The sequence below is a fragment of the Stereum hirsutum genome (assembly GCF_000264905.1).
Source record: "Stereum hirsutum FP-91666 SS1 unplaced genomic scaffold STEHIscaffold_5, whole genome shotgun sequence".
In the NCBI taxonomy this organism is placed as follows: Eukaryota; Fungi; Basidiomycota; class Agaricomycetes; order Russulales; family Stereaceae; genus Stereum; species Stereum hirsutum.
In genome coordinates this window covers 2,445,606-2,470,341 of record NW_006763135.1, presented here as the reverse complement: position 1 = coordinate 2,470,341, position 24,736 = coordinate 2,445,606, and the positions used below count along the sequence as shown (strand labels likewise).

Below are 24,736 nucleotides of genomic sequence, written 5' to 3'. Positions count from 1 at the left end.
CAAGCAAGTGGACAGGCGGACATACGTGGTGATATCAACTCTAGCTATGGGACGGACAATAAACTATTATGTCAATGTGGTGAGCGAGTCCGGGTTAAGTTACTTATGGATGGGAGTGTAATGATGGGATTCTCGGACTAAAGTGAGACTGAAAGTGGGATCGAGATGAAAAACGAGAGTGGTATCCGTGCAAGATGTGATTCAGCTTGCGTGCGTGTTGCGTAGCAGAGAAGGAGGAAGGGAAAACAAAGTCCAGAAGAAAAAAAGACCCGAGAAGATGGATCCAAACGCCTAACGTGGCCTAGAAGATGGTACAACGCGGCGTAGACCTGCGCATTCCAGAGAAGGAGAAATAAACCGTACAGTTTCGTTCCGTTACGATTTGTACGGAGGGACGAGGTTCGATGGCCTAAAAAAAGAAAACGTGAGCTCGACGAACACGACTAAATGACCTTGAAATAAAACTCACTTCCCCTCCTGCCTCTGCAACGCCGGGAACGAGCTCTTCAACATCGAACTACCCGCCTGCTTCCCAATCTTCAGCCTATTCAACACATCCTTCACCTCACTCGGACTCCCAGTCGTCAACTTCGGCTTAATCCCATTCTCCGTCCCTCTCGACTTCGTCGGCGTCAGCTTATGGAACATCCCGCCGTCGTTGCTGAGCGGCATAGAGCCTTGCGTGTGATGGGTGTGAGCCATGGAGGTGTGGTCCAGCGTCGAGATGGAGGGTGCTCTGTTGACAAGAGCGGGGTTTGACATCGAGGAACGGCCTTCGAGTGCGTCGCGCAGGTCGGTGACCCCGACACCGCGCGTGGAACGGGTCAGGCTCTGGAGGGACATGTTTTCGATGTGCATCAGTGCGGGAGCGAGTTTGAGGCGTGTGGCGCCGCCTTCCCCGCGGAGAGCGTCGAAGCTTGACTGCCGCTCGGTAGCTAGGTTGACACAATAGGAGAAAAGTAAAGAAAGTTCAGTTATAAGGTTGGTGGGGAAGGGTTCGGATCCGACCACTCACATTCTTTCATGGCAGACTCTGGCGTCCACTGTACTGCGAGTCGCCGCAACAGCGTCGCCTCGTCTAGATGCGTTGCCTCTAGAACTGTCGCACAAGTGCCGATTGCTTTTATTGCAGCCTCTGTGTCGACGCCTGACCAGGGTGTCCCCGATTCCGAACCTGCAGCGTCAGTCCCAACCAAACCAGCTGGAGCCTCTGGAGCTGTGAAGGCCCCAGGAGGCTTTTCTGTTACAGGTGGTAATGGTGAAGGCATTGGCATCGTTCTCAGAGCCTAGATGAAACAAAAAGCTCATTGAACAAACCGTCTTGACCAGCAAGTTGGGATGCACGAGGAACGAGCGTACCTCTTCTGCCATGCTAACAAGCTCAGCACAAGCCCACGTCTTCCCAATAGCAAGCCAAGCCCTAGCCATCACCTCCCTAATCGCCCTCGTCCGCAGAAGCACTCCAGCATCTTCACTCGATGCCGTCCTGCAAAGTCCGTCCAAGGCCACAAGGAACGGCACAGCAGTCAACAACCCCCTCATCGGCAAATGCTCGTCAATTGCAACCAGCGCGACCAAAATATTCTGATAATCCGATCCAGTGGCGCACGCGGAGGAAGATAACCGCGAGGGAACGCGTTCCAGCATCTGCTGGATGGTGGATTGTCTCCGTGCGCGAGCTTGGATGGATATCGAGCGACGGGCGCCGTGCTGCTGGTTCCCAAGTTCGTCTTTCTCGGCTGCATCGCCCATGTTGGAAGTCGAACCCATCGGCGTAGGCGGCACGACATTCAGCATTGGCTCCTGTGCCGGCTCGTCCACCACGATCTGGCTCCCATGCGACGGCGATGACGATCCTGACTGGATGCCTAACGCAGACGACGTAGCCAGAATATAGAGGTACGCAAACACCGCGTTCAAAAATCTCGTCGATGAGTCCCCGTTCAACATCGCGATGAGATTCGCGCCCTGTCGTATCGGTCCCTCGGCAAGCGGCCGAATTCGATACACACCCTCCGAATCAGTATATTCGCCCCGTTTCGAGATCTCGGTGCTGATGTAGAATATGAGTGCGCGAAGGTAGTCCGCGCGAACGGAGTAATCCGCATCGCAAAGGAGGTTCAAGGTATCTTGCCAGATTTCGGGTGAGACCTTCGTTCGGCGGCCAGGTTTGGCTGAACCGTTGGTAGTGGGTGAACCAGGGTTGCCGTTTGCTGTCGCTTCGACAGAGTTTCGGGAGATGACGGATGCAACGGTGGAGGACTGGTCTGGTTTGGGGGACACCCTCGTCTCCAAGTCCTTAGCAGAGGCTTGCTTGCTAGGAACTTGGATCAATCCGACGAGACCCGCAAGAAGGCATCGAATGGCCTGGTTCCGGCCTTTGGTGCTGGCGGGTCCGTTCCTCCCTTGTATTCCATTGGCCTCGATCGAGATGAGCCGACTAATCAACTCGCTCGCCAGGTCATGGATTTGGTCGACATAGTAGATATGTGTTCCCAGGGAGGATATACACACAGTGAGCGCTGGTAGAAGCGAGTCTGATGGGTCAATCGCGGCTCGCCGGATGACGAGGGTGATAAGATTGGAAATGACATCGGAGGTGGAAAGATTGATGAGTGGCGTAGGAGAGACGAAAACAGTGGTGACCATGGCGGCAAGAGAGCTGTGCAGAGAGGTAGCAGCTTGAGCATCCTGGTTTTCTTGAAGACGTTCGACTAAACGTGTAGGGATGGCGTAGCGATACTGATATTGTGTCCAATCTGCCGCTTTTCTGGCGAGCCACCGGCAGTGATCTATCTTGTCCCATCCATTCAAGGTGTTTAGACTGTCTAGAGCGGCTTGCATGACATGGTTTGCTTGAGCGCCATTGGAATGGTCGAGAAGAGAGTGTAAGGCTCGTAGAGAGGCGCTAGTGACATCGCTGGCAGAGGGGCCTCTTTCTCCGTCGACGTGTATGTGAATTGAGGCTGCACGCCGTTCCACTGCGGGGCGAGTGCGGAATTCGTCTAGGTAAGGAGATATTGGCTTGTCCTTCATTGCTGCAGACCTGTCGTTAGGGAATTAGCCAAAGCCAAGGAGGTCAAGTGTACCAAGAGGACAAACTCCATATCTAATGTCGAGATGTCGACTTCCAAAATGTTGACCATGAGGGCAGGCACCACTGTCGATACTTGGGAAGCGAACTGCGTAGAACTGTACAAGGCTTCCGACGTTACGGCGCCCGTCAGCGCGGCAAGACCCACCAGACGCGTTCTAACTGCACAGTCAATAAAACATAGCATAACATGTAGTCAGTTGGATACGTACCTATTTCTAAACTCTTGGTCGCTTGAACTTGAGCTAGTTGTGCTCAGTGCTGCGAAGCGTTGCAGGATTGACATGTAGTCCTTCGTGACAGCATTGTCTGTCCCGATGAGTCGACCGTCAGTATACGTTGTCCACGCAGTGAACTAAGGAAGCGCTCGAGATAAGTTATGGATGTGAAGGAAGAGTTCATGAAGTATGACGCACCATGCTCGCAACTTTAGCGGAAACTTCGAGGTCAGACGACATGGCACTTAGGGTCATGTCGGCAGCAGCAAGTAGCGAAGGAGTGAGGAGAGCAATATCGCGGCGACAGTCAGCGGCTAAAGCTCGCATTATTGATATTGATATCAAGAGAGACCTGGGTAAACCGTAAGTAAAAGCATAATACGATAGGGGTAACAAGGTCACGCACGCTTTGTATCGAGCATTGCCTGCCTGTGCTCTCTTGCAGTCTGCCGCAATCCGCTTCTCTAGCTCCATGCTGAGCTTGTTAAGTTTCGCCGGGCGATTGGCCGCATAGTACGTCAGTTTTGAGAGCTCTTGTGAATTCGGACGATAGTCTGGGCCAGCGGAAAGGAGGGCGGCGGGGGCGGGGTAACAGGCATTTATGAGCAGGACGTGGTTGGGGGTGAAAGGGAGATGCATGGCCGTTGAGGATGTTCCGAAGGAGAGAAAGGCTGGAGAAGAATTGAGAAGAGCTGTAAAATAAGTGGAGGGTGCGCAGGAGGCGTGGAGAGGAGGCTAGCGAGCCAAGAACATGAACAAAGATGTGGTTTAGAACGAGTCGACTCTGACGCTGCGCTCTCCGCCTCGCGTGGCGTTCGCTAACAGGCACGAGATAAGATTAGATTGCCTTCCGCCCCCAGCGGTTGCTCAGCGGCGTTCAGCGAGCCGGGATCAGCTTCAATTTAGCATTATCTGCTTGCGGGGCACACGAATGCAAACTCGGTATCTTCTCTCTCCTCTGTGCCTATCCCGTCCTCGGCTTTTACGATTGTACCATAGAACAATGTCTACACGCACCTACAGAGATGCCATAGAGCATCTCAACTCGCTACAGTCCAACGCCGCCACAATAGAGGCATCCAGAGCTTCTGGAGGACGCCTCGCCCAATTCGCCATCCCAGAGACCAAGGAATATCTGCAGAGAATAGGCTACGAGGTGCGAATCAACAACACATTGTTTTTGAGAGACTTCTTTACCGATCTCACAGCCCGAAGAGTTGAACAAACTGAATGTGATCCATATTACCGGGACCAAAGGCAAAGGATCTACCTGCGCCTTCGCTGACTCGATTCTTCGCCATGCTAAACCATCTTGGAAAGTCGGTATGCATCCTTACAACCCTGACATGTCCCTGTAAGTAAGCTAAGACTATTTACGCAGGACTCTATACGTCTCCTCACTTGGTCGCCGTTCGAGAACGGATACGAGTCAACGGCGCACCAATATCGGAGGAAGACTTTGCTCGTTTCTTCTTCGAAGTGTGGGATCGACTACAACAGAATACTACAGTACGCAAACTGCCAACACCTACACCGTACTCTTCGCTGATACACTTGCTTCTAGCGCCAATTTGAAAGCACACCGCTCATGCCTGCTTACTTCCGCTACGTGACTTTAGTGGCCTATCATGCCTTTCTTTCGCTCAAGGTGAACACGAACGTCGTTTCATCCATAACTCTGAAGTATTGACGTGTGAATAAGGTCGATGCCACCATTCTGGAAGTCGGAGTAGGCGGAACATATGATTGCACGAACATCGTCCCTCGTCCTATAGTCACCGGAGTCTCTGCGCTTGGAATCGACCACACAGCCGTCCTCGGAAAGACACTCGCGGAAATCGCATGGCAGAAGGGTGGAATCTACAAGGTACTCTTTATATGCTCCTCCAGTAGCATCGTTCATCTCTGACGAAGAGCTCCAGGAAGGCGTACCAGCTTTGACGGTCAACCAACCAGGAGAAGGCCTACAGGTTCTCAAGAAGCAGAGCGAAGATCTCAAGGTAACCTTCTCTTCTTTGCACCACCTCATGCCATCCCTTCTGACTGTCCGATCTTCCAGGCCTCAGAATTCACAGTCGTCCCTCTAACCCCCGAGCTCGCCGACATCAAGCTCGGCCTCGCCGGAACCCACCAACTCCAAAACGCCAACCTCGCGGTCCACCTCGTCCGTAAATTCTTCCAAATCCTCGAACCAGAATCAACGCACGTACAAGCACAATCTATCGACTCCTCGACTCCCGAGACGCAAGCTATCACCGCACTACCACTCCCGCCTGTATGGGTCAAAGCGCTCGAGTCTTCTCGTTGGCCGGGTCGCTGCCAATCTGTGAATGACCCGAACGAGGAATATGGGGGTACGAGGTGGTTCCTCGATGGTGCGCATACGGTAGAGAGTTTGGATTGTTGTGTGCAGTGGTTTGTCGCGCCAGGGCTTGCGTTGGCCGCAGGAGGGAACTCGTAAGTCATACTACGCCCTTCGACTATCCGTATTGGAAGTTATGAATGCTGACCAGGGTCTCGATATACCCACAGGAAACAAAGACCCCGCGTACTCATTTTTAACTGCACGAATGGCCGTTCTGGGTCATCATTCCTCGGTACTGTCCTCGCAAAGATGAAAACCCAACTCCAACTCCACGGATCGAAAGAAGAGCCCGAGACGTTCTTTGACCATGTCGTGTTTTGTGCGAACGTCACCTACGCCGATGGGGGGTTCAAGGGCGGTGAGTACCCATGATTCACTCTCGTCTGTCCTTCTTTCTCTCCATGACCATACAGCTGATCGCGTTATTCTATTTTATTTTCGGCTGTAGATCTGACGACTCACGCTATAGCCGAGTCAGATCTCGCTCAGCTCAAAACCCAGCAAGACCTCGCGTCCGCATGGAAAGCCCTCGTACCTTCCTTCGCCGCATCCAACGTCCACGTTCTCCCCTCTATCGAACACGCCGTTAGGATCGTTCGCGGTGTAAGCGGGAACGACAAGAAAGGCGTAGACGTACTAGTGGCAGGAAGTCTGCACCTCGTCGGGGGTGTGATCGAAGTAGCGGATTTGGCGAGTGTTGCGTTGTGAGATGCTCCCGTTGAGTGCATGTCGTGGTCACCCGGTTTTTTCACTTTCCGTTGGTTTATTCTTATAGATACTTAGAGGCTGGTACAGTATTGGTTCTAGAGTATTGGAGAGATACATGTGGAGGTGGTAGTGGAGGTAGAGGTGGATGTTTCTCTGATGCCTTCAACAGGGTCTTTCTCTCTTCAACAGAGCATCATAAACTATAATAACACGCATTGTATACTTATCCTGTATTCAGTATTCATCTACTATCACTCATCGTCCGTTCGTAATTCGGTGAATCATCTCTTCTTTGTTCGACTCCGACCGGTCGTCCCATGCACTCCGTAAAAATTGATAGCCTGTTCGAGGGTTCAATTCGTGAGTCCCCCTCTTAGGCTCAACAACGACTGATTCGGACTCGACTCACAAGTTTATCCAGAATTCCACTCACAGCCACCTTCATCCTCCCCTTCCCCATCTTCACATCCTTCAACAGTTGAATGAAAACATCAAACTCGATAGGCTCATAGCGCAGAATACGCAAATGCAACTCCTCGTCCGCAAATATGGACGCTTTCAGCTTCTCTTCCAAATATCGACCTGCTTCTTCGTCGTCAAGAAGAAGTCGCCCTGGGACGGGCATATCGACGTCTTCGGATTCTGCCCCATCGTCCGATGCTGCGGTGCGCTTTTTGCGAGTTCGAGTAGGCGAAGTGGCTTTCGCCTTTCCTTTGGCTTTCTTGGACGGTGAACCCGTGGCCTTCGACTTTAGAGCCGACTCATCGGTCGAGGAGCTTTGTCGTTTGCGGCGTTTGGGGGTGACGGTGCCGGCGGCTTTTTGGGATGACAGGGGTACCATGTCGAATTCTTCGTCTGAAGAATGAAGGACTGTGGACCGAGTCCGACCTTGCTGCGAACGGGACGATTTGGGTGGCGACGAAGCTGGAGCTGCTTTGCGCACTTGCTTCTTGGGCGTGCCAGCCTTGGACGGCGATGGTGGAGGGGAAACGGGTCTCGTTCCTTGAGATGAGGGTTTCGTCTTCTTGGTAGTTTTGGTCTTGGTCTTAACAGGAGAGGTGTCCGGCGGTTTAGCTTTGCCTTTGCCTTTGCCCTTTGCTCCCGACCCGGAAGTAGCGAGAATAGTCCGTAGCAGACGCAGCGATGAATCTGAATGTTCGTCAATTTCTAGTTCTTCGTCCGAGGGGACCGCAGCTCGTTCGAAGGTGATCCGGCTTGGTCCTGCCACAGGTGACCCAGGTTGAAGATCTGGCTCGAAATATAAATTCGCATCATCATTGAATCCTTCGCCACCGTCCCACTGCCATCCATATAGATCATCGTTCATTACATATTCCTCATTCGCTCGCGCCTCGTCAACGTCGACACCGGCCGCGACCACGCCGGTGGCATCAGAAAAGCTTCCTCGCCTTTGTTTGGAAGCTTGGGTACGAGGGAGAGCCAGGTCTCTTGCGCTTGATGCCAGAGCGGAGTCAGAGTCAGGGGAAGAGGAGATCTAGATGTCAACCGTCTTACTCTCAGCGGGTAACAAAGAAGAGTGACAGGACATACACTTATGACAGAGTTGTCTTGATTACTTTGCCTCGACGGCGACAACGGCGCCATAAGCGAGGGACCTGTAGCAAGGAGACTCGCGCCAAGTTTCGAAGGAGCGAAAGGCTGAGTGAGGGGAGGTCCATCGTCCTCAACATCGCTGGTAGACCCGAAGCCAGAAATTCTAGGTGCCCCAGACCCAGACCTTGCGCCCAAAGCACTTTTGCCAAATACTTGAGTTCGTGGCGGCTCCGCATTTTCTCCTTGCTCTTGACCTTCTTGCCTGCGAAGTGCACCTCCCAACTTGCTCTTGCCGAAGGCCTGAGTTAAAGGAGGAGCAGGACCGTGTTTGTCGACGGAGACGTCCAGAACAGTCCGTGCCCTGTTGAGTATGGCAGTGGTCGTGTGACGCACGTCTTGTACGGTCGACTGGACCTCTGGCCGCCGGCCTCTGCGCTTGACAGTCGTCTCGTCGATGACATTTTCCAGGTATGTTTTCGGTTCGGCCGCAGGTTCCTCGACAGTTTTCGCCTTCGCCTTTCCTTTTCCTTTGGTCTTAGGGGGCGGAGGAGACTCATCCAGAGCTCGACGAATCAGAATGGTCACCGTTTCTTGATTGAGACCGTGCTGAGCGGCACAGGACCGGATGTGCGATCCCTTTTGGACAGCGGTCTTGCGTACCGTCCAGTCTCGTTTGCAGGCGATACATTGCTTCAGAGAGGCAAGCTCACCATCTGTGGCACCAAGGTCGAGTTGAACTTTTGGGGTACGAGCACGCTTCTTCTTTTCGGCAGGGGGGGCATCGGACACGGGTGTAGGCGATGCTGCGGTGGAGTAGGAGTGATACGTTCGTCCGGGTGGTCGAGAGCCTCGAGACGACGATTGCGAGTCCGAGGTGTAGGCGAAGCGACCCATTTTGAGGCGGAAGTTCGAGCCCTCCTGTTCAGAGTCGTCGGAGTCCTGGTGTTCCTGAGGTGCGTCTGCTGCTGATGCGCAGTGAGCGATATCTACTGCCGCATATGATGAAGAAGAGTTGATAGGAGTCGGGAGCCGACGGTCATTTTCCTGTTGCGTTGCTTGTATCGAGACAGACACAGGCGCTGGTGGATGACGTGCATCGTCTGCAAAGCCGCATCAGCAGACGCGTCTGAGAAAATCAGATAAGTGAGTATAAATACCACTGATGTCAATGATGCTTGGTTCCTCTGAAGCCTCTTTGCTTGCGTTAACGAGTTTAGTGGGAGCGCTAGTCTTGCTGGCTTGAACCGTCGCGGGCCCTTCGTCGTTGTCTGAAAATGATATTGATATGTGAGTACAAAAATGTTAGCGAATAAGAACTCACCACTGATTTCGATAACATCATCGTTGCTTTGTTCGGGAGGAGTTGGAATCGAGACAGGAGGTGGAGGGCTCAAACAGGCCCGTTGTGTGGCGATGGAGGAAGCTGATGCAACAAGCTTTTTGTGACTAGCCTCGCGCCTCTTTTCCTTGCGCTCTTCCTTATGCTTCCTTCGAATTTCTTCTCGTTCTGGTTCTGAATCCAGAACCTCAACGTCGTCCAAATCTTTGACACCAGGCGAAATATGGCCCGTTATAACAGGGCGAGACATATTGAACGAAATAGAGGCCGAAGGGGATTGTTGATAGGTTGTACAATAGGAGTGAAGCGTGAGGCGTAGAGACGGTCTGGTGAGAGAGGAAAGAAAGGAGCGGGAGCAGAGGAGCATCGACGCTTTGAGCCAAGTTGTATTGCGATAAATTTCAAAGTCCGACAAGATCTGACACCAACGAAACGACGCGACGGACGCGAACCGCGACGCGTTGTTGACATCTGTTGTCACCGTGCCCTTGCCCTCTTTCTTGTCTGACCTTCTTGTGCGTAAACAATTCTAGTCTTATTGCTTGTTCCTAAAAGTCGTACATCCAATGGTCAAGCCTACACCCCCAAACGAGAGGATATCTCCAGAAGGACTGTACAATGTCTTGTGCGAGGCGGCATCCCAGGACCCGGCCAAGATGCAGGCGGCGTCCGCTCTACTGAAAGACATGCTGGAGCTCCCGGGTTGTTGGAATGTGTTGCAGGAGATAGCTGCACAAAAAACCGTGCCTTTACCTGTACGCCAGCTCAGCGCCCTACAGTTTAAGAATCGTGCATTGGACCATTGGCGGAGTCGGAGGTGCGCCACAGTTTCTTGTACCTCATTCCCGAAAGAAATCTTGATACTTACTGGTCGAAATCTAGACAGCTCACCGATGAGGAGAGAACATGGATCAAAGCGCGCTGCATGACCCTGCTTCAGGAAGAGGATGATGTAGTGAGTAACATTCAGTGCGCCACCCAATTGTTGCGAGCTCACCTCTTTCCAGATCAGTAGCTGTAACGAGCTCTCGATTGCGAACATTGCTCATAAAGAGTATCCCCACAACTGGTAAGCCCCTTGGGCTCTTAGTATTACGTATGATCTGATCACGGATGCCATTGAAGGCCTAACCTCATTCCTGATCTCATCACGCTCATCACTACCAACCTCGACAAGCGACTGGCCAACCCTACCGTTCCCGATACACAAGCTAGTCTTGTCCTCTATCGCTCTCTGAGAGCCCTCAATGCTGTTCTTAAAAGATTTCACAATATTAAGTTCTTAACCGGGATCGCTATCATGAAACAGGTTCGCTCGTCTTTCATGAAATTCATGCCTGTAGACAGTCCTCACACGCATTCAGTTATCAGAACAGCTTCATCTAATCTTATCCAACTACTACGTCAAATGCGCTTCGATGCTTTCTTCAGCCCTCGATGTGGCTCGTTTAGGTGATCAAAGCGTGACCGAGATCGTTATGTCCACCCATCTGCTCCTCAAAGCTGTGGCGAGGATAGCGGTTTGGGTGTGGCCCAGGCTAAACACCTCCAAAGATCCCCTGGACGCATTCAAGGACTGGGTATGTGCAGCTCATTCATCCAGCGCTCTTTATACTTACGTACAAACAATACACCCGTGTCAGTTCATGCAACTCTTCCAGACCTTGGCCGGTCACGTTCGTGCACATTTCGAGCTACGAACGACTATTATGCAGACGTTACGATCTTCCTCCACAACCCCTAACCCCGCCACTGGCCGCAATCTTGGGCTGTATACGCGACACATCCTCACACTGGGTAAAGTATTCCGACGACTAGAGCAACTTGACGCAACTAGGTTTATCGCATTGCCCACCTGCGATGATCTTGTGGCGTGGTACTGGAACCAGGTCGTTCAAGCCAACGCTGCTTCGGAGCTTATCGCTGGTACGTCGCAGGTCTCTGCAACTATGTATCGAACTGAATCTAAAGTATGCAATGCCAGATTCCCCTACTGCCGTCTTCCCTGTCCGTTTCCTGGTACAGGGCATGGTGCTCTTCAAAGATAGCCTTGCACAATGGTCTCCCACGCGCAAGGCCGGGACTAATGCTGCCAGTATGTTCATGGTTTCTTATGACATAGTGTTCTATTGATGGTCAATGTCATAGCAATGCCGGAGGACTTTGTCCAGCGAGCAGTGACGCTCCTGGTCACTAACTTCATGCCTCTAAAACCTGCTGATCTCGAGGGTTGGATGGCTGATCCTGAAGAGTGGGTGAACAGTGAAGAAAAGGAAGACGAGCAATGGACCTTCGAGATCAGAGTGAGCTATTTTATGTTCCTATCATAACTTCCCGTCTTCTGAAACTGTTGCATCAGCCGTGTGCGGAAAGGGTCCTCATGACCCTCGCCAACCAGTACCGCGACTTTGTCACTCCTATGCTCGCCGAAGCTTTCCGTGGCATTATAGGTGTGTCCCGTTACACCACCATTGTTGTGTACGATACGACTGACAGTATCCGCTAGCTCAACCTACTGTTGGAATGGATGCCGTCATCCAGAAGGAAGCAGTATATTGCGCCGTTGGCAGATGCGCGCATCGTCTGAAGGATTCAATCGACTTTGTACAGTGGTTGGATGTTGCAATGAACGAAGTGCGCAACCCGGACCCTGAGTAAGCCTTCATGTGGGCCTCATCCTTGTCTGCATGTTCACAAGGACGTCTCGACAGTTATCTCATCATCAAACGCCGGGTAGCGTGGCTGATAGGGAAATGGATCGGCGATAACTGCGCACCACTAAACGACCAACGCATCTGGCAGATACTCACGTACCTTCTCACGGACAAAGGAGAAGGCACTGAGGTTATCCGTCTCACCACCGCCGGAGCCATCAAGGATAGTCTCAATGTACGTTCGCCCTTTGATCATGTCGTCCACGAATTAATCATGTCTTACATAGAGCAACACATTCGACCCAACCGCTTTTGCTCCGTTCTTGGGCTCAGTCCTTTCCGAACTGTTAAAGCTGCTTGCGGACACCGAGATAGTCGAGAGCAAGCTGCGTGTGGCGAGCGCCTTAGAGACTGTACTTGAAAGCGCAGGTCTTCAGGTATACGATTGGCCGGTATCTCAGCACTGCGAACCATGCTCAGTGTCATTTACAGGTCACTCCCTTCATCGCCGACATTGCATCCGCATTCCCACCACTTTGTATGTCGTCTTCACTGGTGTTTCGTTCATTCACCACGCTCATGCACAGTATCATTAGGGACAGCCACGGGAGATAATTTTATGGTCAAGAATGCCTTGCTGAGAATCGTCGCCCAGCTCATCTCCGTACGTCAGCACAACATGTCTCCAGTATCAATCGCTCAATGTAGGATGCAGGCTGTAAAGGAGAACTCGGCCCCGCTATCATCCATAGTGGTCCCATTGATCCAAGAGAGCTTTACGCCTAACGTAAGTCCGTTCTCACTTTTTGTTTGATGCTTGGATGCTACTCTTTTCTCCTGAAATATAGAACTTGGCGCACTTGGATGAAGATGTCTTTAAGCTATGGACCACCGCCTTAAGAAACACGAACACAGTCGGTACAGTTGGCAGCGGTGGACTGATCGATCTCTTCCCACTCTTGGTGTCTCGCATACCCCTTAGCGTGGACATTATGGGAAGGATCACGGATCTCCTCGAGAGCTACTACCTTCTCGATGGTCAGACGGTCGTTCAGGCAAGTATTTGCCCTTTGGCCCTCTAGCTCGTTCTACTGGAAAGACTTACTGTCAACCTATCAGCATTACGCCACCAACCTCTTCAATGCATATGTTGTCACGTTCCCCAATGTGTACTCTATCAACACAAAAGGGCTTTTGGAATCGCTCGAAATGCTGTTTCAACTCGTGCCGCCATCCAGCTATGCCGAAGCTCTGCACACATCCGGTCTCTTTGCTCATATTTTGAAAGAGATTATGGAGGACAAAGTACTGACTCTTTCTATCCGTCGTATTCTTTTGCTCACCACTGGTACACTAGGCCGATACTACGATTCTTACTCACGACATCTACGTCATGTCGCGCATAGCAGTGCCCGAGCCTCAGACATTCCTTCAACTCATGGCTGCAACTTCTGCGAAAATGAACGTGCCCGAGACGCAATTATGGGAGGACTTGCTGGACCAATGGTGGCGTAGAGTACGTATCTTCTTAGACTCTCATAACTTCGTGTTGCTCAATATCACCACAGTTCGACAATATGTCAGAACCCCGTCGTCGCAAGCTCACGGCCATGGGTATCGCTGCACTGGTCTCGACCGGACGTCAGGAAGTTATGCAGCGGCTACCATCCGAAATCTTCAACATTTGGCTTGATGTCTTCGGTGAGCTCAAGGAGGCTATCCAACAGAAACAGGAGGAAGCGTTGTCGGGCGAAAGGTAAAGTCATATCTACCTTACGCAGCAAAATTATGGCTGATTTGAAGTTTGTGGCGCAGCACCTTCCTGACCTTGTACTGGGACGAGCCACCGAGCAATTTCTATAATGACACCGAGGACATGCCAGAGTATGGCCGCCGCAAATCCGTAAGTTGATATCAGCCTTTACTTGAGCACTCACTAACACATACAGTTCAATCAGTCGTGGGACAACGACCCTATCCGCACAGCGCCGCTCGCCGCTTTTATCGGGGCCCGTCTACAAGAGGCGACCGTCGCTTGCGGTGGTCCTCAACAGCTGCAAGTCCGTTATCTTGGCGAGGCCGATCCTACCGTTCTCAAGCAGTTACAGGACGAGATCGCTGGCAAGTGATGGTAGGAAGATGAGATCTAGTAAGTATATCTTGAGAGTGAAGGAGATCTTTATACCTTGAAGCTATTTTTGGGCTAAACTACCACTTGTCGTCGATCTATTATCTTCGACTTTAATTACACAATTGCTATGTCACGCGTTTATTCTTGTCAATATCTCGATATGTAGGTGCGGGAACGCCGTACAAGATATGGGCTACGCCCCCTCAGTAGCTAGATCACTCTGAGCCTTCGTCACTGCCACTAATCCAGCTCCTGCTGCCCATAGTCATCCCACTGACACCACTAACACTACTTCCCAACTCATCGAAATAATCACTCCCCCACTGCGATTCCGCAACACTGCCTTCTCCATCATCTCCCTCTCTGATCCAATGCTCTTGCACTTTGACTCTTTCTGCACCCCGAACAGCCTCGCGACATCTAAGGCAATCCCAAGGCGGACCTGCCTCGTCTGCTGCTCGGAGCATCTTATCCGAGATGCAGACGTAGCAATAGACGTGACCACAAGATGTACGATAGGGAGTGTTGAGAGGATGGGGTGGTGGTTCATCCGTGTCGTCATGTGCTGAGGTCAAAGAATGTCTCGATGGCCCTTGGGTGGAAGCCATAGAGTAAGCGACTTGAGAACTTGCTTGAGCCATGGATGCTGCGGGATTGGAAAGGTCAAGATTGAGAGCAGCATTTTCGGCACAGATTGCGCATTCATTCTCGGGTAGGTTAAAGAACGGGCCGCGTTTCGGCGATGAAGGGTCGTCTTCTGGTAGATCGGACGAGGAAGAGATGCCGAGCGCAGATTTTGCTGGGGTTGGAAGGACGCGAGACAGTGTGTCCAGGGGATGAGATATGGAGGATATCGTCGTTGAGACGACGCGGCGCATTGTGCGATGTGGTAGTAAGGGGAGGATGAATAGGAGAAATTCCTGCAAGGATTGATTTGAGCTGGAGTCTGCCACAGAAACTAGGTGAGACTCACTGTGAATGCGTGCCACACCATCTGACGGTTCATGAATTCGTAGCTGACATCGCGCTTCACTAGGCGGCGTGCTGGTGCCAGTCGCAAGCCCAGTAGTCGGTCAACCAGTGTTCGATACCTATGCAATGTGAGCATCTCGATCAATCCCCCACAGAGGCCATGAAGTACGCACCTTCCATCCCACAAGAATGCCACAAAACTTAGTAGCGAGAAGAAAGCATGTGTCGACTCTACTCCTGTAAGGAGCTCCCATGCTTTTCGTCGTCTATCCGAGCTAGGAGCATCAGGCCACGCTTTTGAGAGAGCATGCGTTCGTATTCGTGCGTGTAGGTATGGAACAAATATGGTAAGGGCTCCGTGGATGGCCAGAATTGGAGCAGATATCCCGGATGCTAGACCTGTGTTAGGGTCAATGCTCGAGCGCAGTACATGCGGAACATACGTGTTAGACAATTTGAACGTCTCTTAGTGGCCAAGTACTTCAGTTCTTGAAGTCTGGCACCGTAAGAAGCACCAGTGTCCCATACAGAGAGTTTGTAGAGGGTGAGCTGTATGAGCAGCGATAGCTCAGGCTCAAATCGCGACCTGAATGTGCTCTGAAGCACCGATTAAGCGACACGAAATGTAAGAATGTTAGTGATATCAGTACCTACATGGATCGACGCGAGAGCCTTGGTAAGGGGGTCCTGTAGTAGATGAACCAACTCCTGGTCCAAGAGCTCTGCATCAAGTTGACCAACGCGTAATATTCGTGCGTGTGGGGGTGCAAGCGACTGGACAGATTCTCTTATGGATTGAAGACGAGGCTGAGCATCATCCCAAGCTTTTTGGAGAGCACTCATCGAGAGCGATACTCGAAGTGAAGGTGAAGATAGAGTGAGTGCATGATTACACTTTTGCGTTCCCGACGTTTCTCGAGGTGTGCATATGTTTTCACATGCTTTCGACAGTGTGGCACAGGGAGGGGCCACACTGTGGCGCGGCACCAACCTCAGACTCTTGCATCTGCACGAAATTGTTACCCCCACATCTATGTTGCCCTTTGAGTTCAGGATGTATCCGCATGATCAGATGTATATGATCCTTAGGCTGGGCGTTGGTCAGACTCATTGTATATTGTCTAGCTCAATACCCTTGCCACCAGCGACCGACCAGACGTTTATCGTTGCGTTGAGATGGAGAGAATGCGATAAAAAGATGATGCAGAGAACCAGGAAAGTGTGAAATAGGATACAGGACAAGAAATATGGAGAGTCAGATACTATGCAGATGTCTTCCGCTTTTTTGACGACTCTCCATCAGCAGCTGCAGCCTCTTTCGCGGCCTTCTTTGCCTTCTTCCGTGCTTTGCGCTCGGCTTCTGTTTCCTCTGCACCTGCAGCCTGTGGACGGAGTAGAAGTTCAGGAACAAAAGATATGTCGAGCTGATATGTATTGAACAGACCTTGGATGGTGACGCCTCCCCGTTCGCCTCGCTCTCTCTCCGCTTCCGTTTCTTGTCCTTCTTGTCCTCTCCATCGACCTCCATCGCATTTTCATCATCTCCACTCTCCGCGGCCTTCTTGCCCTCCTTCTCAGCCTTCTTCTTCGCCCGCCTCTCCTCCTTTGCTCTCCGCTTCTCCTCTTTCGTGTCCTCCGCAACCTTCAACGCCACCTCCATCGGCTCCCTCTGTGTCGACAGCAAGTCTCCAACGACGTCCGAAGCGACATTGTAAGTGCTAGCGTTGGGCTGCATCGTGAATTTCTCCTGCTTCTTTCCGTTCTCGGAGTATCGTCGAACTCCGGAAGCATCTCCTTCCATTTCGAGGGCACGGAGGCGGGATTCAAGTTTGGCGCGGTTTTCGAGACCGATGGTGGGTGCTGAGGGTTCTGACTTGCCTTCAGAGTCGGTGAGAGCGTCCACACGGACGGAAAGAGCGGTTTTGGTGGCAACCATACGAGCCATCTTGGATTCACAAGATTAGCACGGCGAGAACTTGACTTCACGAGGGATGCACTCACTTTACCCTTCAGCTTGGGAGGCGCTTGTCCGACGAGGGAAGCCTGGAAGGACCTTTCAGTATCAGAGAAGAAAGGTAGGGGTGAGGGAGCACGAACGTGGTAAATGAGACCGTATTTCGGTGTATCGTGCTTCGTCTTCAAAGCCCTGAAAAGCGCCTTCTCAGCTCCCAGAATCTGCACGGTACTTGCTGGGTGCTTGGCCAAGCTCAATAGACTACCAGCATGGCTGATCAACCGCGCTCCGACTAGCTCGCCGACCAGAGCCGTCAAGTTCGGTGCAATGGCGATCATACGATTCCGGAGGTACTCAGCGAGTTGGGTGCGGTAGGTGGAGATGCCAATGACTTGGTCACAAAGGGAGTGGATGTGCGCAATATCGGAATCTGAAATTTCGGTACCCATAGAGATTTCGGCGGCTGCTTTGACTACAGCTTCGAGGTCTTCGGGGAGGATGGCGGCAAAGTCAGTGCTGCTTGCATTGGTCCGGAAGCCTATGCGGGTAGAAGTAAAGATGAGCTCGTGCAGCTGTGAAATTAGTTCCAGGTGCGTACCCATTGTCTTCACGACTTTTGCATATGCGATGTTGTCCGAGATGATCTTCGCCATCTCTGGGAAATGCCAACCGTACCATTCCTTTTTATAAGAGTTTTCAATATATTCGCGTACAAGTGTAGGGTAGCCCGTAAACCCACCTTTACTCGCATGGCGTAGATGTTGATCTCTTTGTCAAGGTCGTCTAAAAGGGCAATCGCCTGTACCACCATGGTATCGACCTTGTCCGGTGAGAACTTGAGCTTGAAGCTGAAGAGTTGGTTTCAGCCATAGTAAACAACCTCAACACCGAAATTGTACACACCGTGACAGTGAATGACTGAGACCCAAGCTCATAGTCGCCAAATCCTTCGGGTCCAGTCCGTCCAAGAGGGCAGCTAGTTGGCTTCGAATACCACGGAACAGGTCCAGAGAATCGGAATCAGCGACGACGTTGATTCCGAGCTTTTTGTTGATGGGTCGGACTGTTCGCCAGTAAAAAGTAAAAGTGGGTGAGGAAAAGAATGGACTGATGTGACTGAGATTGCGAACCGAGTTTTGGGTCGACGACCATAAGAGAATCCTTGCCCTTCCCCTTCTCCACAATCTCATGTTCCAAGAACTTTTTGAGGCCCTTTCCAAGCTTGCCCTCCTGAACGGCGGTAATTTCCTCGACGGCGGTCGCGGTAGACGTGAAACGGTGCAACGACTTCAATTTCAGACTATGATCAAGATTACAGAATTCAGCATCCTTTCGAGCATAATCAACGCACTGATGTGGAGACTTACAGCTTGCTCGCCTTTTCCGGTGTCTCGAACTCCCTGTACAAGTCGGGGCTCGTAGCTTTTGCAGAGTCTGTGAGTTTGAACAGACAGAAACCCAGCGCGGTTTCGTATAGTACCAGCATTATGACAAGCGAGAAAAAAGTAACCAGAAGGAAAGTGAGATGGAAAAGATAAGTCAGGCGTGACCGTGTCCGCCAAAAGGTGAGTAGGAGGCAAGGTAAGGTGGACTTGCTATGGGCTGCAACTTTTTTGCGCCTCCGGCGTGAGAAACTTGGTCCGAAGAGAGTGCCGGACCGGACCGGACCCAGCTGACAAGCCGTGGACCTGCTACAGACCACTGCTGGACCTGTTCATGTTCTGGGTGGTCCAGCACCCATTCGTCATGTTTTTCCCTGAGATAACACCCACTAATACTTATAACGAATCGAGGAACAGCGTCGGGTGCACAAGACCCACTCGTCCTTCTTGGTCTCTCATCGCTCAGGATCACTCAAGATGCTCCCCAAGATACTAGGGATACTAGCTTTACTTGCGGTCGGACAGGTCTCAGTGCAAGCCGGGCCTCAGGCAGCGTTCTCTACTCTTGGGCATAACTTGGATGAGGCAGCTCACTCGTTGAAGTTGAATGCATCTACGAACTATGTCGAGACAATGCACTTGTCTTCGATAAGCTCTACTGAGGAATACACGGTCTTGAATCATCCCAAACATCCTGGTCACAGCATTCGAGTCAAAAAAACAGATTTCTGTGATCCTACCGTCAAGTACGTCCCTTCTATCCCGTGCACCGTCCCACAGACTGAGCTAAAGTGTGAGGGTTCTCTGCGGTCGTCTAGCGTATACACAGGATACCTGGATGTTGACCAGGGCGCGAAACATCTATACTTCTACTTCTTCGAAAGTCGACGTGATCCTGACAACGGTCAGCTTGTCCAATACGAAAGGATTGAAAGTTATTGACTTGAATACATGGTTATAGACGACGTTATGATGTGGATCAACGGAGGTGTGTTAACCTATGTACGGTACATGCTCGATTTTCCTAGACTCCTTTATCTCAGGACCCGGATGTTCAAGCTCCATGGGCTTGTTGATGGAATTAGGCTAGTCATATTTTGAGTCTCATGATTCCATACCACAGTATACCGACGTCGCCTATTCACTCTTAGGGCCATGTAGCATCGACATGAAGAACGTATCTTCAAACGGCACCGTCTTCAACCCCCATTCTTGGAACTCGGAGACCAATATCTTCTTCCTCGACGAACCGTGCGTCTACTCATTTTCCGGCAAATTATCCCTTACTTCTCTCTACATGACACCCTCCAATGACCATGGTATATCTAGTGTTGGTGTGGGCTTCTCATACGCAGACTACGGAGAGACTGTTGGCACAACAGAAGAAGCAGCGTTGAACGTCTATGCCTTCATCTCCATATTCTTCGAGACCTTCAGTCAGTTCAAGGGACGCCCCTTGCATTTATCTGGTGAAAGCTATGGGGTCAGTCTCAGGCTTTCTTCTGCGTCTCGCTGATCAGGAGCTCAAAGAATATCAACCTGTGAATCGTCAATAGGGGCGGTATCTTCCCGTGTTCGCGAGCGAAATATACGACCAGAACAAGATCGCGGCCACAGAAGGACGTCCTGTGATCAACTTGACGAGTGTACTCATTGGCAACGGCATCACCGACGTATCCACGTACGGCCCATTCTTCACTTCCCTCTTTGAACGCGGATAACATTTTCACTTTGATAACACAATTCGCCCTCCGGCAGACTATATCCCGGACGATACGAGGTCGAGTGCGGTACGGCGTCGCTCGACGTTCCGTTCCAGTACATCTCGACCTGCGTCAGGATGAAGAAAGCGGTAAGTGGCTTATCGACGTCTCACCGAACCACCCGGGAAAGGTGTGAACGAATAATGATCACGAACTTGCGCGACAGCTTCCCAGATGCGAGAAGGCCATGAACGATCATTGCGTTGAGACGTTCGACGAGATGAACTGTAGAGCCGCTGTCGCCTTCTGCGATTCTGAGATGAGCACCGGGTACTGGGCTAGTGGTCAGTATTGTATAGGATCCGATTGTCCCGTTCTCTTCACTCCGAGCTCACGCCACACCATGATCTCCAGGACGGAACGTATACGATATCTCGAAGGTGTGATGCCAAGTTTGAACGGCGTTCAAGTTCGCAGGATTGACCCCGTCCCATCAGCCTTGCATCGGCGACCTTTGCTACGAAGAAAACACCGTCATCCGAAATTATCTCAACCAGCCCTCCGTGCGCGAGCTCCTCGGCGTCACCTCCCCCAACAATTTCACCGGTTGCTCCTCCGCCGTCGGTTCACTCTTCCACTTCAACATGGACAAATACTCTGCCCCGACCCAGTACTACGTCGCCAACCTCCTCGATCGTGGGATCCCGATCCTCATCTACGCCGGCACGTATGACTGGCAGGTATGAATCTTCCTAAGTTCGTCCCAGTAACAATTCGATCACAGCTAACCGATATGTATGCATAGTGTAACTGGGTGGCTAATAAGCTTTGGGTGGATAAGCTCGAGTGGTCTGGTATGGACGGATACGCAATGGAAGAATGGAGGGACTGGAAGGTGGATGGATCCAGCGGGAAGGCCGGTGAAACGAAGAGTTTTGGGAAACTGACATTTGCGACGATCAGAGGTGCCGGGCATATGATAAGTATCCAATTTTTAATCATCCTCTACATTTGGGGGATATGAACTTACCGAACTGTGTCCCTATACGTCCCGCATGATAAGCCCGCAGAGGCACTTACAATGGTGTCCAGGTGGATCAGCGGGAAGGCATTGTAGATTTACCGTGGCCCTTTGTGGAAGGAGATATATGAAGTGTAGGGTGCGTACAGCTGCCGTTCATCTCGCCCAGACTTACGAAGGGGATGTTTACCTCGCGCATGGAAACAGCAACAGTCCCGGAAGCGTTGTTGGTCATATCTATGCGCACGTCTTTTTGTATCCAACGTCAGTCTCCTTGCCCGGCATGCCCGTCCATGTAATGCTTTGGCCGTAGGACAACCCATAGGAGATATTTTTGGCCTCTGAACAAGACCAACTCATCAGATAGGTCTCCTTTGCTACGGTAATTACCACCGTTCATATCACGACGGCCTTACGAAGAGAATCGCGCGATCATTGGCGCAATAGCTTCTGAAAATTCGGTTTGAGTTTAGTACTCGAATAATCTTAAACCTTGAGGCAGACCACGCCTATGAAAGTATAGGACCATGACAAGCAGAGAAAAGCAGCTGTTAGCACATGTATGTCGTTCACTCCGTGCCTGCTTACGAGCCTTATTCTCACCGTCGGTTTTGGCAAGGAGATTGCAGTGTTGTGGCGCCAACTGAGATGTTGACAATCATTTTTTTCTTTGTTGGTAACTTGATGACCCTCGATTACTGGTCTCGCGACGGCAGCATTCTGTGCTTCACTCGTACTTTCCTCTCGAAGTTTGACTCACCCAGACGACATTGCCGTTAGAAGGGTGTCGATGTGGCGCACAACGACGGTTGGGCTTTGGTGCCAAGCGAAGACGGCGATTGGACGATGGATCGAAGGAGAGGATTGGAGGCGATCTGAGGTACCGAGGATGTGGTTGAAATTGCCAAGGAGACTGTGGGGAAGAACCGGGCCCGAAGTGCTGGTGACCGAGTTCACCTTCAGCCAATGGCGGCTAACGCGGCTCTGTGCGACTCATCAGAACGCCTCCTCAAATCTAAGTATATAACGTATCGCACGCCCATCATGCTCCCTCCCGACTTTTCTCAGTCTTTTCCTCCCTCCCCCACCTTTCTCTTTTCTTTTCGTACGTGTTCTCTTCGGTCAGATTTGTTTCATATTTACTCACTGAAACATACTGTCTCACTTGCAGACTGTTGGGCTGCCCGGTAGCGCCCCTGGACTTTTCCGACCCTTCCTCTCGTTTCTTTCGTTTTCTATCCAGCAGGCTGTCGCTTTCGGTATCAATCCAAGATGAAGTTCTCCACACAAGCATCTCTCCTCTCCATTGGCCTTGTTGCCCCTTTCGCATCAGCAGCTCCGTTCAGACGTGCTGCCGATGCGAACACCATGCTTGTCCTCCGTGCGTCCATTCCTCTTTATATATGGTCCTCCATTTTCTCACCATTTATTCAATTGGGTATACTTCTTGACATAAAGAGTTCGCCAATGTTCTTGAGCAGCTGGAGACGCAGTTCTACAGCCAGGCCCTTTCCACTTTCCAGGCCTCCGACTTCACCACTGCAGGATTCACGGACGCGCAAATCCCCATCGAACAATTCACGGCAATTTCTATTGACGAATCCACGCACACAACCGTCCTCACCCAGGCTATCACGGATCAAGGCGCTACGCCTCTCGCGGGCTGCTCCTTCGACTTTTCCTCCGTCCTGACGGATGTGACGACTATGGCTACGACTGCACGGTTGGTCGAGAATGTCGGCGTCGGAGCATACCTCGGTTCGTATTGCATCTAACCTCCCATGGACCGTTGAGCGGGATCTGATTGATTCGTTGTGGCTGCACATGTACAGGCGCTGCTCACCTTGTCACTGACCCGGTTCTGCTCACTGCTGCTGCGTCCATCATGACCGTCGAGGCTCGCCACCAAACCATGCTGAACGTCCTTACTGCCAGTGGCACCGCCATTCCTCAGGCTTTCGACATCCCGTTGACACCTCCTGAGGTTCTTGCTATCGCTGGTGGCTTCATCTCTGGATGTGATACTGGCGTCACAGGTCAGCGCCTACTCAGCCTTGATCTTGTTCATGGTCTGATCTTTGATGTTTCATCCGCTCTGTCCACACAGCCAACCCGTCACTTGCGGTCACCAACACTGGATCTGTCAGTGCTGGTACTTCGTTGACCTTCTCGACCGCTGCCATCAACGGCTCCAGCGACACCTCCGTAAGGCCATCTCATCAAACATGTTGTGTTTTCGTGTTGACCAATTACTTATATTTGGCGGAATCGATATCAGAACTTTGCATGCCAAATGCTCACAGGTGGTGCCTCTTTCGCCATCGCCCTCCCGCTCAGCGCCTGCGTCGTCCCACAAGGCCTCACCGGCCCCGTCGCCATCTTCATCACCTCCGACATGGACCCCCTCGCAGGTGACCCCATCGACCGTGCCACCTCTCAACTCGTCGCAGGTCCCACCATGGCATTCCTCGACACCACACCCCAAACGATCAACTCCCTCGTCCGCTCTTCCTCCGGCTCCTCTTCCTCGGGAAGCTCTGACGCTTCTGCTGCCACGACGGCCGTTTCGACCTCGACTATCGATGTCGCATCCGCAAGTGCTGTGGTCAGCAGCGCAGAAGCTGCCGGTGCGACTGTCGTTTCGGCTGCGAGCGCCACTGCGACTGGAACGACGTCGGTGGCTGCGAACGCGGGACAGTTTGACGTCGTGGCCTTCCCTGGGGGTCCGAATGAGTACGTTGGCCCCTCGGCGGACGGGACGGTGTTCATCAACGGGTGGAGCTCCTCGCCGTTGTCATGATCTTTGTGAAACGTCCTGTGAACGGGGTGATGGTCGGGGTGGTAGGGAATCGGGATAGTGATGGTGGCGGACTACGGACTCTTTACTGGATGTGCGCGATGGACCGTTCTTTGCCTCTTTGGATACCGGACTTTGTCTTTTGTTGTTCTTTGTGTTCACGCAGTACATTACATGCTCACGCGTCCTTGTCTACTTGCTTTCGAAATCGGAGGGGCGGACGAGTCTCTGTGGGACGTACGTGACCTTCGTTGTTTGTATTATGATCGATACCACTTTTTCCCCCTGTTGAGCGACTGTTTGTTGGGCTATTTGGTTTGGTTTTAGGGTCGGTGGTGTCTTGTTTATCAATGGTATATCTTTCACGAGGGGAAAACGAGCCTGAAGCCTGATTGCGCGGGACGGCGAATATATTCTGAACGTTTGAAGCAACATACTCAGGGTCGGTGCATTAGAGGAGATTAGAGGCTGGAAGAAGCCCGCGGAGCTCCGGGAACAGAAAGAATTGATCAACACTCTTTGATAGACAGATGCCATCCTTTGCAATAATAATTGTAACTGTAAGACCAAGCCCGGATTGCGAGAGATGATCGATGATGGTATTTTACACGTCCGTCCACTGCTGTATGTACTACTACTGGAAACCGAGATATATCCAAGAAATAATGTTCCTTGCCAGATGGCTATGCTGCAGATGGATGTAGAGATGGGGTAGGAACGGCGTGGGGATACGGACGGGGCAATACGGGACGAAAATAAGAACGATCGAGCCAAAAACCAAGAAAAGAGATGCATGCAAATAGATACCGAATATTCCACAACGAACCAGCAGAGCCCAACGTCC

At 51.6% G+C, this 24,736-nt stretch overlaps 8 protein-coding genes across 8 annotated transcripts; 4 read left to right on the top strand and 4 right to left on the bottom strand.

Annotated features, from left to right (window-relative positions):
• Positions 1-375: 375 nt before the first annotated feature.
• On the bottom strand, positions 376-3,951 carry STEHIDRAFT_130464 (uncharacterized protein; the record flags this gene model as incomplete). The annotated part of the gene is made up of 8 exons (XM_007303051.1): positions 376-409; positions 470-935; positions 1,016-1,286; positions 1,360-3,046; positions 3,103-3,252; positions 3,307-3,449; positions 3,511-3,664; positions 3,719-3,951. The coding sequence occupies 8 exons, from the start codon at positions 3,949-3,951 to the stop codon at positions 376-378; spliced, it is 3,138 nt and encodes a 1,045-aa protein (XP_007303113.1).
• Positions 3,952-4,315: 364 nt separating this feature from the next.
• On the top strand, positions 4,316-6,385 carry STEHIDRAFT_54139 (FolC bifunctional protein; the record flags this gene model as incomplete). Its single annotated transcript, XM_007302247.1, has 9 exons — positions 4,316-4,468; positions 4,521-4,635; positions 4,694-4,821; positions 4,877-4,960; positions 5,015-5,179; positions 5,235-5,312; positions 5,372-5,769; positions 5,845-6,035; positions 6,126-6,385. 9 exons carry the CDS (start codon positions 4,316-4,318, stop codon positions 6,383-6,385), a joined length of 1,572 nt encoding a protein of 523 aa, XP_007302309.1.
• A 281-nt stretch (positions 6,386-6,666) lies between these two features.
• Positions 6,667-9,591, bottom strand: STEHIDRAFT_167820 (uncharacterized protein; the record flags this gene model as incomplete). The annotated part of the gene is made up of 5 exons (XM_007303050.1): positions 9,261-9,591; positions 9,097-9,207; positions 7,937-9,039; positions 6,795-7,880; positions 6,667-6,726 (listed from the first exon to the last, which is right to left on the bottom strand). The coding sequence occupies exons 1-5, from the start codon at positions 9,526-9,528 to the stop codon at positions 6,667-6,669; spliced, it is 2,628 nt and encodes an 875-aa protein (XP_007303112.1). The 5' UTR covers positions 9,529-9,591.
• Positions 9,592-9,844: 253 nt separating this feature from the next.
• STEHIDRAFT_155903 (ARM repeat-containing protein) lies at positions 9,845-14,061 on the top strand (the record flags this gene model as incomplete). Its single annotated transcript, XM_007303049.1, has 21 exons — positions 9,845-10,095; positions 10,161-10,233; positions 10,286-10,347; positions 10,404-10,587; positions 10,655-10,858; positions 10,922-11,204; positions 11,263-11,373; positions 11,427-11,581; positions 11,638-11,728; positions 11,785-11,932; positions 11,990-12,167; positions 12,220-12,369; positions 12,425-12,470; positions 12,529-12,596; positions 12,648-12,719; positions 12,781-12,978; positions 13,052-13,237; positions 13,290-13,448; positions 13,501-13,688; positions 13,748-13,835; positions 13,891-14,061. The coding sequence occupies 21 exons, from the start codon at positions 9,845-9,847 to the stop codon at positions 14,059-14,061; spliced, it is 3,066 nt and encodes a 1,021-aa protein (XP_007303111.1).
• Positions 14,062-14,278: 217 nt separating this feature from the next.
• STEHIDRAFT_54376 (uncharacterized protein) lies at positions 14,279-15,878 on the bottom strand (the record flags this gene model as incomplete). Its single annotated transcript, XM_007302265.1, has 5 exons — positions 14,279-14,983; positions 15,037-15,154; positions 15,209-15,434; positions 15,479-15,632; positions 15,690-15,878. 5 exons carry the CDS (start codon positions 15,876-15,878, stop codon positions 14,279-14,281), a joined length of 1,392 nt encoding a protein of 463 aa, XP_007302327.1.
• A 331-nt stretch (positions 15,879-16,209) lies between these two features.
• STEHIDRAFT_167817 (Nop domain-containing protein) lies at positions 16,210-18,551 on the bottom strand. Its single transcript, XM_007303048.1, has 9 exons — positions 18,357-18,551; positions 18,120-18,289; positions 17,893-18,052; positions 17,729-17,837; positions 17,588-17,669; positions 17,133-17,527; positions 17,037-17,078; positions 16,480-16,980; positions 16,210-16,417 (listed from the first exon to the last, which is right to left on the bottom strand). The coding sequence occupies exons 1-9, from the start codon at positions 18,473-18,475 to the stop codon at positions 16,298-16,300; spliced, it is 1,698 nt and encodes a 565-aa protein (XP_007303110.1). The 5' UTR covers positions 18,476-18,551; the 3' UTR covers positions 16,210-16,297.
• A 297-nt stretch (positions 18,552-18,848) lies between these two features.
• On the top strand, positions 18,849-21,191 carry STEHIDRAFT_130459 (peptidase S10 serine carboxypeptidase; the record flags this gene model as incomplete). Its single annotated transcript, XM_007303047.1, has 13 exons — positions 18,849-19,117; positions 19,190-19,275; positions 19,333-19,359; positions 19,415-19,456; positions 19,523-19,622; positions 19,701-19,854; positions 19,928-20,052; positions 20,130-20,223; positions 20,301-20,418; positions 20,489-20,514; positions 20,572-20,814; positions 20,880-21,057; positions 21,145-21,191. The coding sequence occupies 13 exons, from the start codon at positions 18,849-18,851 to the stop codon at positions 21,189-21,191; spliced, it is 1,509 nt and encodes a 502-aa protein (XP_007303109.1).
• A 990-nt stretch (positions 21,192-22,181) lies between these two features.
• STEHIDRAFT_77641 (uncharacterized protein) lies at positions 22,182-24,264 on the top strand. Its single transcript, XM_007302423.1, has 6 exons — positions 22,182-22,200; positions 22,267-22,476; positions 22,554-22,853; positions 22,928-23,131; positions 23,203-23,300; positions 23,374-24,264. Exons 2-6 carry the CDS (start codon positions 22,368-22,370, stop codon positions 23,893-23,895), a joined length of 1,233 nt encoding a protein of 410 aa, XP_007302485.1. The 5' UTR covers positions 22,182-22,200; positions 22,267-22,367; the 3' UTR covers positions 23,896-24,264.
• The last annotated feature ends 472 nt before the right edge of the window (positions 24,265-24,736 follow it).

Bases quoted from the DNA above. Each gene is read 5' to 3' on its own strand.
- STEHIDRAFT_167817 (XM_007303048.1), bottom strand. From the start codon at position 18,475: ATGCTGGTACTATACGAAACCGCGCTGGGTTTCTGTCTGTTCAAACTC. The intron at 18,290-18,356 runs GTAAGTCTCCAC...TCTTGATCATAG, and splicing joins CCGGAAAAGGCGAGCAAGCT to TCTGAAATTGAAGTCGTTGC. The intron at 16,981-17,036 runs GTGAGTGCATCC...TGTGAATCCAAG, and splicing joins CTCCCAAGCTGAAGGGTAAA to ATGGCTCGTATGGTTGCCAC.
- STEHIDRAFT_77641 (XM_007302423.1), top strand. From the start codon at position 22,368: ATGAAGTTCTCCACACAAGCATCTCTCCTCTCCATTGGCCTTGTTGCC. The intron at 23,132-23,202 runs GTCAGCGCCTAC...CTGTCCACACAG, and splicing joins ATGTGATACTGGCGTCACAG to CCAACCCGTCACTTGCGGTC. The intron at 23,301-23,373 runs GTAAGGCCATCT...AATCGATATCAG, and splicing joins ACGGCTCCAGCGACACCTCC to AACTTTGCATGCCAAATGCT.